This window comes from Acipenser ruthenus, chromosome 23 (genome assembly GCF_902713425.1).
Source record: "Acipenser ruthenus chromosome 23, fAciRut3.2 maternal haplotype, whole genome shotgun sequence".
Taxonomy (NCBI): domain Eukaryota; kingdom Metazoa; phylum Chordata; class Actinopteri; order Acipenseriformes; family Acipenseridae; genus Acipenser; species Acipenser ruthenus.
Window position 1 is genome coordinate 18,851,417 of NC_081211.1, and position 14,702 is coordinate 18,866,118.

Below are 14,702 nucleotides of genomic sequence, written 5' to 3' on the forward strand. Positions count from 1 at the left end.
GATCATTAGCACCTGTTTGGTATAATTGTTTAATCATACACCTGACTATATGCCTACAAAATCCCTGACTGTGCAAGTGTACCTAGAGAATTGATGCTGTTTTGAAGGCAAAGGGTGGTCACACCAAATATGGATTTGATTTAGATTTTTCTTCTGTTCACTCACTTTGCATTTAGTTAATTGATAAATATAATCTTTTAACATATCTATTTTTGAAAGCATTCTTACTTTACAGCTTTTTTCACACCTGCCTAAAACTTTTGCACAGTACTGTATATATATAAATATAGCAAATTAATGCACTTGCCCATCACACGCGATTTCTGATAATTGACTTTTTTAACCGTCACAGCCTGGGTTTTTCTTTTTTTTTTTCTGGCATGAGCCTGTTCCTCCTGCCACACTGCCCCGGGTGGGTGTAGAAAATACATCAGGAAGCCGACCCGTAGAGCAAATGTGGCACTGCTTAGATCCACTGCACGGTTATGCTCTGGTGTACCAGTGAGAGAAGAGACATGTTTGAGAGCCATGCTTAGGCCACAGTGATGCGTTTAACTTCTGATTAAAAAAAAAATAGATGGGATGACTGAAACAGAAAATGTTATACAAAGTTAATCTAAATAGCAAGACGATTACACTAGTCAGGATATTTTAAGCTGCTCTTTAAGATTATCGCTTAGGAACCATCAATCTCCACCCATTATATTGACCCTTGAGCTTCAGTAAATCACAAAGAGATGCTGCTCAGAATTAGTGGAGGTGGCAGCATAAGCCTTTCCCAAGCGATGCAGAGCTAATATAAACATCTGTGAAGGTACTCCAGATCCATTTACACTGTAGCAGTTTTACGGTATAACCCGTTGATCTCTTAAATACAAAACACATTCTGATCCACTAAGTGTAAGTGACTCCGCTCCGAATGAAACGAAGGGTCTGATTGGAGTTTCCATGCATTTTAACTGAACAGGCACCCCCTTATACATGATGAAGGATGCCGACGACCTGTTCCCATCAATTATAACAAACAGTCTGTCAGCAGAGGCTGTACTTGACTCATTAAAACTGTAATGGCTTGCAATACTTTGATTTGTCCTTAAATGTAATTTGGGTATTACATTTGTTTGTTTGTTTGTTTGTTTTTATATTTTTTTAAAATATAATCCATCAGATGACAATGAAGGAGAGAACATGTAAAGTGGTACACATAAGCAGACTTACAATCAGCACTCAAATCTGTGAGTACTGTAGTGAGCTTTGGGGGATGGGGGTGTGTGGGGGTGTGTGTGGATCGAGCAACTAAACACTTTTGGGTGTTTGGGCTGCGCTAGTCCACATCTTTGGGCTTTGTGTGTATGATAAGACTGTTTTATTTACCTTTGCCATGTGCCCAAAAAGGAAAGTGTAGGGAACTAGGCCTTTAGTTCCAATTGACAAACCTCTACAGCTTGTGTTACTGTAAGTAAGGTTAAGTATTCTGGGCTGAACCATTAATCTCATTGCTGGCCTCCCGTTCTGCTATCTTTATATTTATCCACTTGGGTGCACAGGACTATATGGGGAAGCCCTAATATAATTAACCTAATACATAACAAGCCAGGTTTGTTACAGTATTGCAGCTGCTTTTCCTTTGTCTGTTCTAGAACACTTTTCAAAATGTGCAAGCTGTTCCGTCCCCTGTAAGTGGTTTCCTTCAGATCTCAGTAACTAGATGGGTTAGTGAAGCACTGATTGAGGGGACAGTACTCAAAACAAGAAAGATATCATTCGTTGAAAGTCAACCATCTTCCAGGTTCATCAGTTGGAGGTAAAACTATTTTGCTTTATCAAACATGTTACATGTCATTTCACTTTGTTTTAATGATTAATTAATGGTCTGTGTCTCACTGCAGGGGAATACCTTTTAATTGAGGGCTCAACAAATATGCTGACTGACAACTGTATAGCAAAAATGGGCAGTGGAAACACATTTTCTTTGTTTGAGGTTACTAATGAGGTTGAGAAGTGCAGAGAAAGTAACAACAAGAGACAATGTAGAAAATAACTCAAAATGGAAAACCTACCCTTAGATTTGTATTTTAAAAAATGATGTCGTCCTGCAGTAGGAAGCCGTAAATAAAGAAAATGAAAATAAAACAGACACAGCATGCATTTTTGACTAATCAAGGATATAAAATAATTTGAATAAAAGGCCTTTTGAAAATGTTATAGAACACACAAATAAAAACATATACATATTTAAACAAGTGACTAATTTGCTGGTACGATGGACACTATTTTGAAATGAGTTTGCTCCCATTTTTATTTAAAGATGATAACAGTATTAACATTGTACAACCTGCAAATAATGCATAAGAATGTAGCTGTTTCTTGACTGTTATATCATTTTAATGTTTGTTATTAATTTCCATTAGTACTTAAAGTGAAAGTGAGGCTTGCGGCTGTACCTTTAGAACAGTCAGTCCCATGGAATCCTGGGAAGCAGTGACAGGCTCCAGAAACACATTCTCCATTGCCATGGCAATTCCTAGGACACTCCTGCACTGAGTCTACAAAACAAAAAGTTTAAATCTATTGAGTGATAGCTTACATAACACATACGTCACAAAATAATGTGTATTTTAAAGTTGGTACCACAACCAAGCTTTGAGTACTAGTTCAGTTGGGACTGGCAAAACATTATATCTAATAGCATGGGGTTTTTGTATTCAAACAGCACATACAACGCATATGTCTGTCAGGCAACTAGACCTGAAGAGCAGCACCTGAACTAATAGTCAAATCACTCAGAATATTACAATCATCATAACAAGGAGACAGTAAACAATAAAAAACTATTTGAAAGTAACCCTTTTAAAATAATTTGAAGCCCTGCTTTTTTATTGGAGCAAGATCATTTGAATGACAGACAGTACAGAAACTCATGTTGGCACTATTAATATAACTGTAATAAGTGCTTCCGTTTACAACCAATTAACAAACTCATCTTCCTCAAGTGCTTTTTTTAATTGTTTTTGTCAGTTTAACAAAAGATGTCACCAGCCTGTTATTATTGTTTTATTAAAATGAATGACCTTGTGACATTCAATTAGATCAGAAAATAATAATACTTTTTAAAAAAGTAGGACACTTTACAATTAGTCTGAGCAAGGTTAAATGAAAAGGTTGCAGATACATCAAATTATAAGTTGCCATGACGACGCAGCAGAAGTGCGTACTCAACACACAATGGCTTACGATTCATAGTGTGATTAACTACAACGTCTCTTAATTTGGTATATTCAGAAAACCTTTTTACAGGGCTTTATACAAGAAAAACAACTTTTGGTTCTCACACAGAGTAAGAAGCCAATCTGCAACCAGTTTAATACTCACACCACAGTATGTGCTGGTTTACACCACAAATTAAAGTATATGCTTTATATTGTGAATTCACAGTTCCATTTGTGCATGTCGCTTTAAACTGCAAGTACAACTCAGCATTTGTAACAATATTACAGTATTTGAAGCAGCCTGCCTCAAGACAGACAACTTAAACAAGCATTAGAATGATTAGATTATATAATGTAATTGCCAGAACAGCAAATTGTTTAAAATCAAAACTGAAGAGAGCATGCATAATATCGAAAACACAACTATGCAAAGGGTAAACACCAATCCAGAGACATATCTTGGGCAGCAAGAACACCACAACAGGAATAAACAATCACATTCCTGTGTTGTCTTTATCTGAAGATGCAGAAAGTTGTATTGGTCAAATATAACCTGTGTCTGCCAACCTAAGAAGGTAATTCATACTTGGCCGTTGGCGGCTCTCTGTTCAGAAGGTGTGACATTTAAAAGAAAGTTGTCTTAAGACAGTATGAAAATAATAGAAAAAATATGCCAGGTGGTAATGGACTACAGGGGAACGTAAAAAAAAAGAAACGGCCCCCCTCCTTCCCCTGCACCATGTGGAATCATTATTTGTACGTGCAGCTCTTTGAACACTAATAACCGTTTCTACAACAGTACATGTTGGAGAGGATATTCCCTTGTTCCAGTTTGTGCTTAACTCACCTGAACGGTTGACATTTCCTCCATTTCCTGCCTTTTCCTATGCTCAGCAGAGCAAGGAATCTTTCGGCACCTCATATGATGTTTAAAATTTAAAATTTGGATAAAAGATACCTGTAGAACAGGCTCTGAACATTAAGCTATACTGTAAAAACCTTTGTATAAGTCTATTTTCTAGGTATTTTTAGGGGGTCCTAAAAAGGGGGGGGGGCGACTTATACACCGGTGTGACCTATAGGATTTTCCCTGAAATTGTTGTCTCAAAAGGGAAGAGGGCGGAGGGGACATACACTGGTGCGACTTATACACCAGTTTTTACGGTATATATATATATATATATATATATATATATATATATATATATATATATATATATATATATATTTTTTTTTTACTTTCTCCATCCAATTACTGTCACTGCAGGCTTACTGCTGTGTGAGTCTGTCTCCTGCTTGTGCCAAAAGACACAGCTCAATGGGAGATTTAAAAAAAAGAAATGGCTAGACAGGGAACAAAGAAATGGAAAGAAGATATTTATAATGACTGTGTTAGAAAGAAAAGAAAAAAAAAAACATGATGTAGTTAATCTTAACAGTGCCAGAAGAAGACATCTTAAAGTACAGGGTTGTACTACTTAAAAAGTCCAAAAGCAAAATTCCACTGGAACAAATGCGATTTAACCGCAGCTTTCGAATGTACAGTGTGATGCACGATTAGATGTACAGTGGGAGTTATACACTGTGGGCAGCAGAGTATAGATTGTGAAGTGATAATTCCCACTGCTGACTCATTTTATAATTCTTCCTGACCCTTCGTAGGTGTAGTTGAACTGTCAGCCTATAAGGAGCCCATGAGGAGAGCATGGGGTCCCTGTTCAAGAGATTTAAACGGCTGCAGGTCTAAACATACGTAAAGCAAATCAAACATCAAACAGTGCATGTGAGACTTGCAGGTGGTTTTATGTAAAAACACTGGGAAGGGTCATATTTAAGCAGTTTATAGCAGCTGCTGTTGAGATCAATGGAATAGAGCCCCTGTGTCTTCCGATGTACCAAATGCTGAGAGACATGCCTGCAGCACTGTGCAACCAACAATGACTAAATCACACTCGAAGAAGACTTCTGGTCGTGTTGACTCCACTTTGATACTGTTGGTAATTTATTCTTGTGAGATGACAATGGTAGAAATAGCAGTGTGGACGGTTTAGGAATGTCTAGCAAGTAGTAAGGTCAGAGTGGGCTAAAACAGGCATAAAAAATATCCCAAAGCAACACAAACAAGCCAGAAGTGACTGAATACATTTCACTGTACTTGTTACTTCACCTCAGACAAAGAAGTTTTCTTTGAGCGAGACACCCCCTTGTAGAAATATTTGTTTTTAAATACCTAGGATGGCAGTGCTGAATGAGATGGCCTCCTTGTCTTTCCCATCATTGTAGAAAGCCAGGTGCCAGGTCCCAGGGTCCAGGTACTGCACAAAGACAGCTTCATTGAGAACCACTGTGTGAATACTGCGGCGCTCACGAGGAGTCTCCACCACACTCCACTTCTCCTTCCCGTCCAGGCGTTCCATGTAGTCGTACTGGCGGCACAGAAAACCAGCAGCAGTCATATTAAAGGTTTTAAAGCTGTACCAGTGGCGTAACATTCCTAAATGCAGCTAGTATTTTTTGGGTGCCTTTTTATAGCTTTAGAAAACATGGCGCCCCTGTAGTCATAGCTCTTTGGTGGTAAAAACGCAAGGCAGGCAAGCATCACCAAATGTTTTTTAGACAGCGTCAACCTGACTCAGTAACACAATTGCATGGAACTTATTGTGGACTCAAAAGATAATATAATATTCCTATTTGGGTACAAACACGAGTGGCAGAACTGCAGAAGAGAATACAGCACATACTAGCTCAGGGGTGTCCTGTCCTTGATATCCCGAGCCAGGCTGGGGGCTCCTTGTATTGTGATTGGCTGCGACTCATGATTGCTGAACTGAACTATGAAATTCCAATGAACGAGGTGTCAGTTGAGGTCTAATTATATTGAATCTCTGATCCGTGCCAGGTGTGCCGAGCACAGGCAATATTGCTTTGAATCTACCAGTTACTTTTCCTCATGGATTCTGTATTTACATTGTGGGATTTGGGTTTAACGAGTTTTACTTTTCATCTTCTGGGAAATAAACGCATCAGATTATGCGTATATTTTGTATTTTTGCTCAAGTTTCGAAGTAAATTGTGGCTTTATTTTTTTATCAGTTTTTAGAAACCAAATACAGCTCTTTCATAAACTCCACACAAGACATTCTGATCAGGGCTACAATGTATTTCCAGTTGCTCTGTTCCTTAAGCAATGCTGTCACTGTGATTTAATCTAGACCTTCATTTTATTCTTCCAAAAAAGGTTATTTCATAAAAAGCATAATCAAATATCAATATGCTAAAATTGGATGTCACCCATGGCGAATGAAGTCAAGCATGACTACAAATGAATTTCAGCTGACTTCAATTGAAAGGGTTTCATTTATAAAGCAGTGCGTTGCCTTTTTCCTTTTGCAATTTTCAATCAGATTCTATCTGTCAGGGTGCTCTTGTGGTTTTATTTACAGTAACAAACTAATTTGACTAGGTGCTGAAGTGCTGCTAGATAAGCAAATATTTCAGGTATGTGCATTACATTGTCGTGGAAACATACACAGATGTAATGTTACAAGACAGTATGTCTCATTTGGTATATGCAGACACACAGTTCACTTTTAAATAATATGATTCTCCCATTGTTACAGTCTGAATCAACTAGAAACAAGCCAGAGCTCCAAAGTTCAAAATAATACTTCCTAATACAATATATACATATGGCCAAAAGTTTAGCATCACCTAGAATTTTAGGACTGGTATCTAGAGAATGGATCACAGGAATGCCGGGACAGCCTGCCTGGGAATTGGTAGAAACAAGTGACCAATAAGTCCAGGTTTTGAATTTAACGCAGAAAAGAAACGCACAGCTGAATCCACTCACTTGCAATGTGCGTTTGTAACTGGTGAATAAGGGCCTGGATTATTGATTTTAGATTCCGGATTTCTCTGCGCCATCTTAGTGCTCCTCAATCTAACCTACTAATTTACCCGTCTGTCAACCGAATTTTTGTAAGGCAATTTTAGATAATGAATACAATATTCTGTGTTTGGGGAGTCGGGATGCTTTATATCGGAATACGATATTATCGTTTCTTAATAAATATATAGTATGTGCATGCAGGCCTTTTTGTTAATTATATTCCATCTGCAGCGTTGGCATTAAAAAAAATGATTCTGTGTTTATTTGTTTCACAGCCATTTTGTTTATGGTCAATAAAGCAAATAAGAATAATTGCTGTTTTTGTTCTTATTGTAAGATCATTTTTGTACAGTAGTTCAAAGTAACATTACAGTTAAAATGTAAGGTTGTAGTTAAGGCATACCCCATAAATTAGCATTAAAGTATGTACAATATTTATTGAAAGTACTCATGACTTCAAGGTAATGTTGCATTTTACTCACACAAAATACATTATACGCAATACACAAAATACGGAATGCAGGTTGCATTTCAAGGTACTGTAAGATTTATTTAATGTAGCTTTTAGTCTTTATTTTTATTTTTCTAACAGAACCATACTCCATTCTTTCTGGGCCCAGTCTTTTCAAGTAAAATTCTCAAGCAAGTTGTCACCTGAGCATGTGATGGTGGAAGTCCTTTCCTGATATAAACTCCAAACAGAGCATCTCTCCCGAGAGAAATGTTGAACTTGAGGAACTGGGGTTGGATGAGATGAAGCAGTGACCTCCAGAACACTCCGGGAGGTACTTCCTGGGTTACTCTTCGACCAACTTCCAGGTCCCCGGTGTCGATACTGGTGTTCCGGAAAGACCACGGTCCTATGGAGCCAAGGAAAGGGAAGTGAGCTAGATCTGCTAACACTGAAATAGTGTGAAGGACAAGTTTATGTAGTAAAAGCATACCACAGTGTAATACAGCATGGTAAATTGCATGGTAAAGCATAGTTAAGCATTGTAAAGTCTACAGAAATATGGAAAAGCATATTAATCAAAAACCAAACAAAACAAAAAAAGGCTAACCATGGTGAACGATGGTAAATGGGAAAAATCCAAAATGACTGCAAATTTACCATTCACTAACCATTTATGTCACAAGAGTGGTGGAAGGCTTTTCAATGACTATATTTTGAAGTGTTTAAAAGCATTACCATAGTTTTTAACACATCTTTGAAAGGTCAACCTTATATAATCTATAAACAAAACATTCTTGTGAATAGGGCCAAGTGTCCTCAATGACACATATTCTTTTTATATGAAGGAAAGCTATATTGTAAAGTCAATGCCATATCTCACAATATTCATTGAATAGATATGCATTGCTATGCAGTATCCTTTTCACACACTGTACAGGCCGAAGGGTGGGGACAGTTCTACTGTGTGTGTATATATATATATATATATATATATATATATATACACACACACACTACTGTGCAAAAGTCTTAGACACATTCAGGAGTTACAATATATATATCGGTTATGAGCATCAACAATTTACTCAAAGCCTCCACTAGTGTTTTCCACTATTATAACAACTTTGACTGTTATTAACACAGCTTAGTTTCGGTGAGAAGAAACCAAGCTTGTCATTTAGCAATCTTTAATTCACATTGGTCAGAATCTTCAAAAACTTGTGATCACAACAACTCAAAGTAAACTATACATGAGCAGCTAACATGAAGTGTTGTAGTAGCTAATTCATCACATTTACCCAGTGGTTCTCAACAGGGGGAGCGCGAGAAGCGGCCCCCCACAAAAAAGTAAAATGTTTATTTTTTATTTAAAATGTATAGGTGACATGACGTTCTGTAGATAGCGCAGGTTCATTCTATGGTAGTATAACCCCCCCCCCCCAAAAAAATGTGCAAAATATCTAAGACCTTTATGAGCATCAACAATTTATTCAAAGCCTCCACCAGTGTTTTCATTGAGTGAAATAGCTTACATAACTTGATTTTCAAGGTGTGGTATCCGAAGCATAATCAACAAGAAACACAATCTATAATTGACAAACCTAGGACTGGATGATCCAAAAAGCAGTCTTACAATACTTGTGCACAGCAGTGTATAATTATATATATATATATATATATAGATATACAGTGCTCCCTCGCTATAATGAGGATCTCGGTGGGGTGACACAATATTAGCATTGTTATAAACGAGGGAGGGGGTGGGGGGCGAAGCGGGACACATAACACACATCTGAATAAAGTACAAAATAAAATAACCCCCTCTCTATAATGCACATATAGTGATGCAAAAATGTAACTATTCATAAAGCACCATGCAATCAACACTAGATTTTTTACAAAACAAAAAAAAGGTAACATTCCCACTGCTAGATCATTTTAATTAGCAGTTTTTAAACTATAAATGGCCTGGCTAAACGGCGGCCAGGAGTTCAGTTCGAAGCGACAGACAAGCAAACCAAGTGCAAGAAGGAGAGTGGGTCAGGCAAGGGGAAGAGGGAATGGGCTCGCCCCAGGTTCGGCTGCCAGTGCGGGGCTGAAGAAAGCTGCAGCTCCTCTCGCAGCAAAAAAGTAAATACTTTAGCAAAGATAAACATGTAATAGGCCTAATATTTATTTAGTTATAAAACGAATGCTGAATAAGATGTCTGTGTTATAAAGTGCCAGTGCAGCTTTTCTTCAGTTCAGATAATGTATCAAAAGGGAGAGACAGAAACAGAAGTTAGACTGGGAAGTTGTTTACAGTTTGAACAACACCGGTACTTATTTACTGTAGAAATATTGCATGAATCACTAGTATAGGGAACTGGGGGACATGCTGTAGGAGCGTTATATCAGAGGCACGTTATAACCGACAGCCTTATAGCGAGGGACCACTGTGTATATATAAACACAGGAACTCGAAAAAAATAATGCCTTACACTCCCAAGTCCCAGGAGGATAAATATTACAAAGCACGTATGGCCTTAAGCTGCTAATGTCATTGTCAAGTAGTTTTATACACAGACTACAGAATTATCTCTATTGAACAGTAATTGTTTAGGGCTGTCGAAAGCAGACAATATAATAATGTAGGCTGTTTGATCTGCCGATCTCCCTTATTCCTCTAGGCAGTAAACTCTGCTGATACGACGGATTACAAACAAAAGAATGAGACAAATAATCCGGTGAGACCTCTTTGTGGAGGCAAAACTCCTGTTGATTATCCCCACTCCCAAATGATCATAAATGGCAACACATTTGGCATGACAATGGCCATGCAACGGTTCTGTACAAAGGGCAACAGTAGCAAAGGTGTTCTGGACCATTTGTAGCATGCTACCACACTGCTACCATTTTGGTATACAGTACACCAGTACAAACTTCATTTTTGTACCATGGTACGACCATTGTGCAGTATTTGTTTCTAAACCAGTGTGTTTTGTCATTGTTGCTAAATGGTTCCGTTAATGTTTCTTCAGGATAATACACTGGTATGCCAATTAATATCAAAAAACGTCTGAGGACTGAGGGCAAACGATATTAATTCTGGACTTTAATGCCTTGTATTTTAACCACGAAGCGGCTCAGTGTTAAATCTTACTCCAGAAGGCGGCCCCTCAGGTTCACTTTTCAAAACATGATCATTTGTCACTGATTCATCTGTTCAGCTCAGAAGACTGCCTGGGACTGAAACTAAAAGGGAATACTAAAGTAACTGGCTCCATAGGATTAAGAAAAAAAGAAAAAAAAAAGAATGTGCATAAGATTATAAAATAATTTAAATGTTTGATTATTATTTGTAGAGAACTACAGTTGTATAATTCCTGTCTTAAGTCGATATTGCTTCCATATAGAAGATGGATAGTGTCTGATAAACCCATGCTCATATATCTATTTGCACAGACCAATTGAAAAAAGAGAACCCCTTTCATGTATAACCTACTATTGCTGCAGGTAGTAACATAAGCAGGTATCAAGGGGGAAAGGAAGCATGTGTCCATAGCTAAAACAACCTTGGGGAATAGAAAAAAAACTGGGCTATCAACAAGGTTCTCAGTGCGCAGAAAAATGTAGTAAGCAGACACAGATGACCTTTAGTGTAGAATGTGATTGTATAACAGAGTAAGACTAAACTAAGCACTGCCTTAGCACAACAAAACATTCACAGTCTGGACTGCAAAACCATGTGGTGGGAATTAGAATTATTGGTTCTTATTGATTACGTGGGATTTAAAATTTCTGATACGATTTAAGCTCTGGTTATAGAGCAGCTTGTGTTGGATTTTGTATTTCTGAAATGTCTTTTGACTAACCTTTGCAAAATCCAGGCAACTGAAATGAAATTACTTACAGGTTCAAGTAATGCATCTATTTTGCAATATATAATGTTTGCTGACAAGTTATCTATTAAAATAGAGAGCTCTTAGAAGCAAGCCAAGGGGGGACCATGATCTCTTCACTAAATCACAAGCACTATCCTCTCCTTCAAATCCCCGGAGGGTCTTCCTCCACACAGCTGATGCTGTCCCGTGAAATAGCTGTAAGCTGTGTTTTTTTTTAAGAATCAAATACCCCTGTGACACAAAAACATTATGTGATAACACATGGCATGTTAATGTTAGTGTGAACAGTTTCTGTGTCATGTAAGTAATAACTCACAAGAAGATATGTGGTTGGATTGAGGCAACCCTAACCTGAAATGTTTCTTTAACCATGCGAGAAGCGGATGCCTCAGTACGACAGCACACCCTTGTGCTTTACAAATGACCAGTGAAATACAAAACTATATATTAGCACAAATACAACAAATAAATAAATACATTGAGATCTGACCACCCGTTATGGTTGAGGTATATAAATTGTAAAATGTAATTTAGACACAAAAAGGTCTTCAAAAGAGGACCTAATGGTATTGGCTTCATAAGGACCCATGTTGTATTTTTTGTATTTAAAACTCAATACATGAAAGAAAAGGACCAAACAAGAACACAGGGAAGGAGGGAACACACTGAGAAGGGGTTTAGATCCTTGTCAGCATTACCTCGGCCTCCAGATGGCACTGTTGCTACATCACTGTTGCCTGGTAACCCTGTGCTCAATCCGTTGTTGATCACATGACCATCAGCCGGCTGCAGCTGCCAGTTCAGTCCTAGCAGGTTCATGGCTTCAGAGAAAATAAAAACATATAACAGTTACTACTTTCAAAAGGAGTCTGCCAACACAGAATAAAGCTCCAGACAGAGTGTATCCAATTACACCACCTCCACGAGGACTTATTGGAAATTCAGATTTTTTTTTTTTATTAAATCTTTTTCAGGGCTAAAATTTAATAAGGCAAAGAACACGATATTCAGCGTTGACCCCACCAGCTCCAACAGAGCATACTCATACTCTGTTATGCTACTCAGTTCTTTGAAGCGCATTATATCTGTGTCTTCTTTATATATACATGACCGGGCTATTTTTGACTGCAATATTATGAAAGTACTGTCATTATAAAAGCACTTTTATATTTCACCTTGAATATTAAAATATTCAATTGTCGGTTTCAAATTCACAACATGATTTTTGAAAGATCACTAAGCATCTTCTATATAAAAAAAAATATCAGGAACGTCATAAAAAAAAAGAGGGAAATAATTAAAAAAAAAAAAACAGTAGTACAGTGTTTCATGTTAGCTTTTTGAATGCCACATTTTTCAATTTGTCACTTTTTCATTAAGTATATGGAAAACTACAAAGCGGTATGTAATTCAATATGTTAAGGTAACATTATTCAGCAGGTTTCGTTCGACTTTGTGAAACTAAATGTGTTAATTCTGTAGGGTGATGTAACACTTTTGCTGTAGATGTCACTCCATGCATCGTATGTATGACATAATTCTGAAATTAAAAAAATAAATAAATAATTTTTGTGATGTATAATAAGTTAATACTTCATGTTTAGGGGTCTCATTATAACAGAAATAACGGCACATTTTGATTTGACTGAGCCCATACAGCAAGAGATGACAACTCTACTAATAATGAGACACCCAACAAACAATGTTTTAACTTATGGTAACAAATGAGTTTGAAATATATTTGTGTGGGGTCATATTGACCAAATTTACTCACGATTTATTCATGATTTTGCTGCAGGGTCTGTGGACCCCACAACCCCACACTCTAAACACACCTGTGAGTTAATTCCCAAACATGGTAAAGTGGAAGTGAAATACATGTACAATTCTACTTTCCTTTTATTTATCAGCTTAAAATAGTGTTCTATGTTTCACTGGTAAGAATTATGTAGAAAAAGTCATTAACCTTTATTGTTCCAGAACGTTAATGATCAAGATTTACACAGCAGGCTTTGAAAATAATCAAGTTCAGGAGGGAGAGAAGTGAGAAAAGACCTTGATAGCTTCTAGCTGGCAGAAAGAGCAATGGCACCCTGTGGCAGACAACATTTATTTTCATTAAAAAAAAAAAAAAGAATGAAACAGTTGTTGTTGTTCTCTATGACACAGACATCGGTCTGAAAGTTACCTGGTATCACACCTGACCTTTACCTATCACATCACCATTCCACACGTATTCACAGATATGTGGCTTAATAATAATCTGCACACATATACTACTAATTATACAACATATATTATTCAGGGGGTGGATAAATAAAATCGGAATATCATGGGGTAATGTCAAAAGTCTCAGATCACTCGAGCCATTGTAGAGAATAGAAGAACTTGATCCGTTAGGCTGCAAAATAGGTAAGAGTAAACATTCATCTTGAAACCAGGATATGATGTACGAGGAAGCATGTTTCTAGAAACAATATCACAGCAGCACAATGCCAAATTAATGCTTGCCTGTTTTTTGCTTGTAGAGGAGGGCTTGGTTATGTGATTCTCAAATGTTTTACATGTTTTTTTGTTTTAAAGAAATATGTACTTTACTTGATTCCTTGGGTCTCCTTAGTTATAAAGAGGAAGCTAGTGGGTACCTGACTCTTCCTTGCAACTGCTTTCCAGACTACAACATGGCAACAGTGCCAGAGGATTATTGCTGTCTGTGGTAACTGACAGAAGGAAATAATTACTAAATATGCACCATTATTAAATGCAAGTAGTAAGCTAGTTCTATTGAGCTAAATACAGACCGGCACCTTCATAATTGTGTCCCACACTCTGTACAAAAAACAGCAGCACTTTATACAATGAGTAAATCTGAACCTTTCCTAAATGCAGTGTACTTTAAAATAACCTAATGGACTAAGTACCTTACTAAGAGTCTATGTTAACTTGTTTTAAAGTACAAAAACAAATAAGGATAATATGTTATACTGATAAAAACAGTAGAGGGAGAGTGATGCATTATATTTTCACTTCAAGTAAAACAATACGTAATTCTCTACAGTACCGTCAACTTGGAAAATAAATTGTGAATTCAACAGGCATGCAGAAAGGAGGGAGAGGGCTACACTATTATAGTAAAAACAGACACACTTGTGGCACAATACAGCTTTAAGGAACTGGCTTTCACAAAAATAAAAGCCAATCCACTAGAGTATAATTACTGCAGAGAAAGGTCGGATTTCAGCATGGCTCCAACAAAAGGCCTC

The 14,702-nt window shown here is 37.2% G+C and overlaps 1 protein-coding gene across 4 annotated transcripts in view; it reads right to left on the reverse strand.

Annotated features, from left to right (window-relative positions):
* Positions 1-14,702, reverse strand: part of LOC131699625 (teneurin-2) — an 842,004-nt gene that overhangs the window by 67,063 nt on the left and 760,239 nt on the right. For 3 of the 4 annotated variants that reach the window (XM_058996766.1, XM_058996765.1, XM_058996768.1), the window contains 4 exons: positions 12,138-12,260; positions 7,756-7,961; positions 5,440-5,635; positions 2,445-2,546 (listed from right to left, as the gene is read on the reverse strand). In XM_058996766.1, coding sequence (XP_058852749.1) covers positions 2,445-2,546; positions 5,440-5,635; positions 7,756-7,961; positions 12,138-12,260 — 627 coding nt within the window. The remainder of the gene's footprint in view (positions 1-2,444; positions 2,547-5,439; positions 5,636-7,755; positions 7,962-12,137; positions 12,261-14,702) is intronic. The other variant, XM_058996767.1, reaches the window with a different exon arrangement.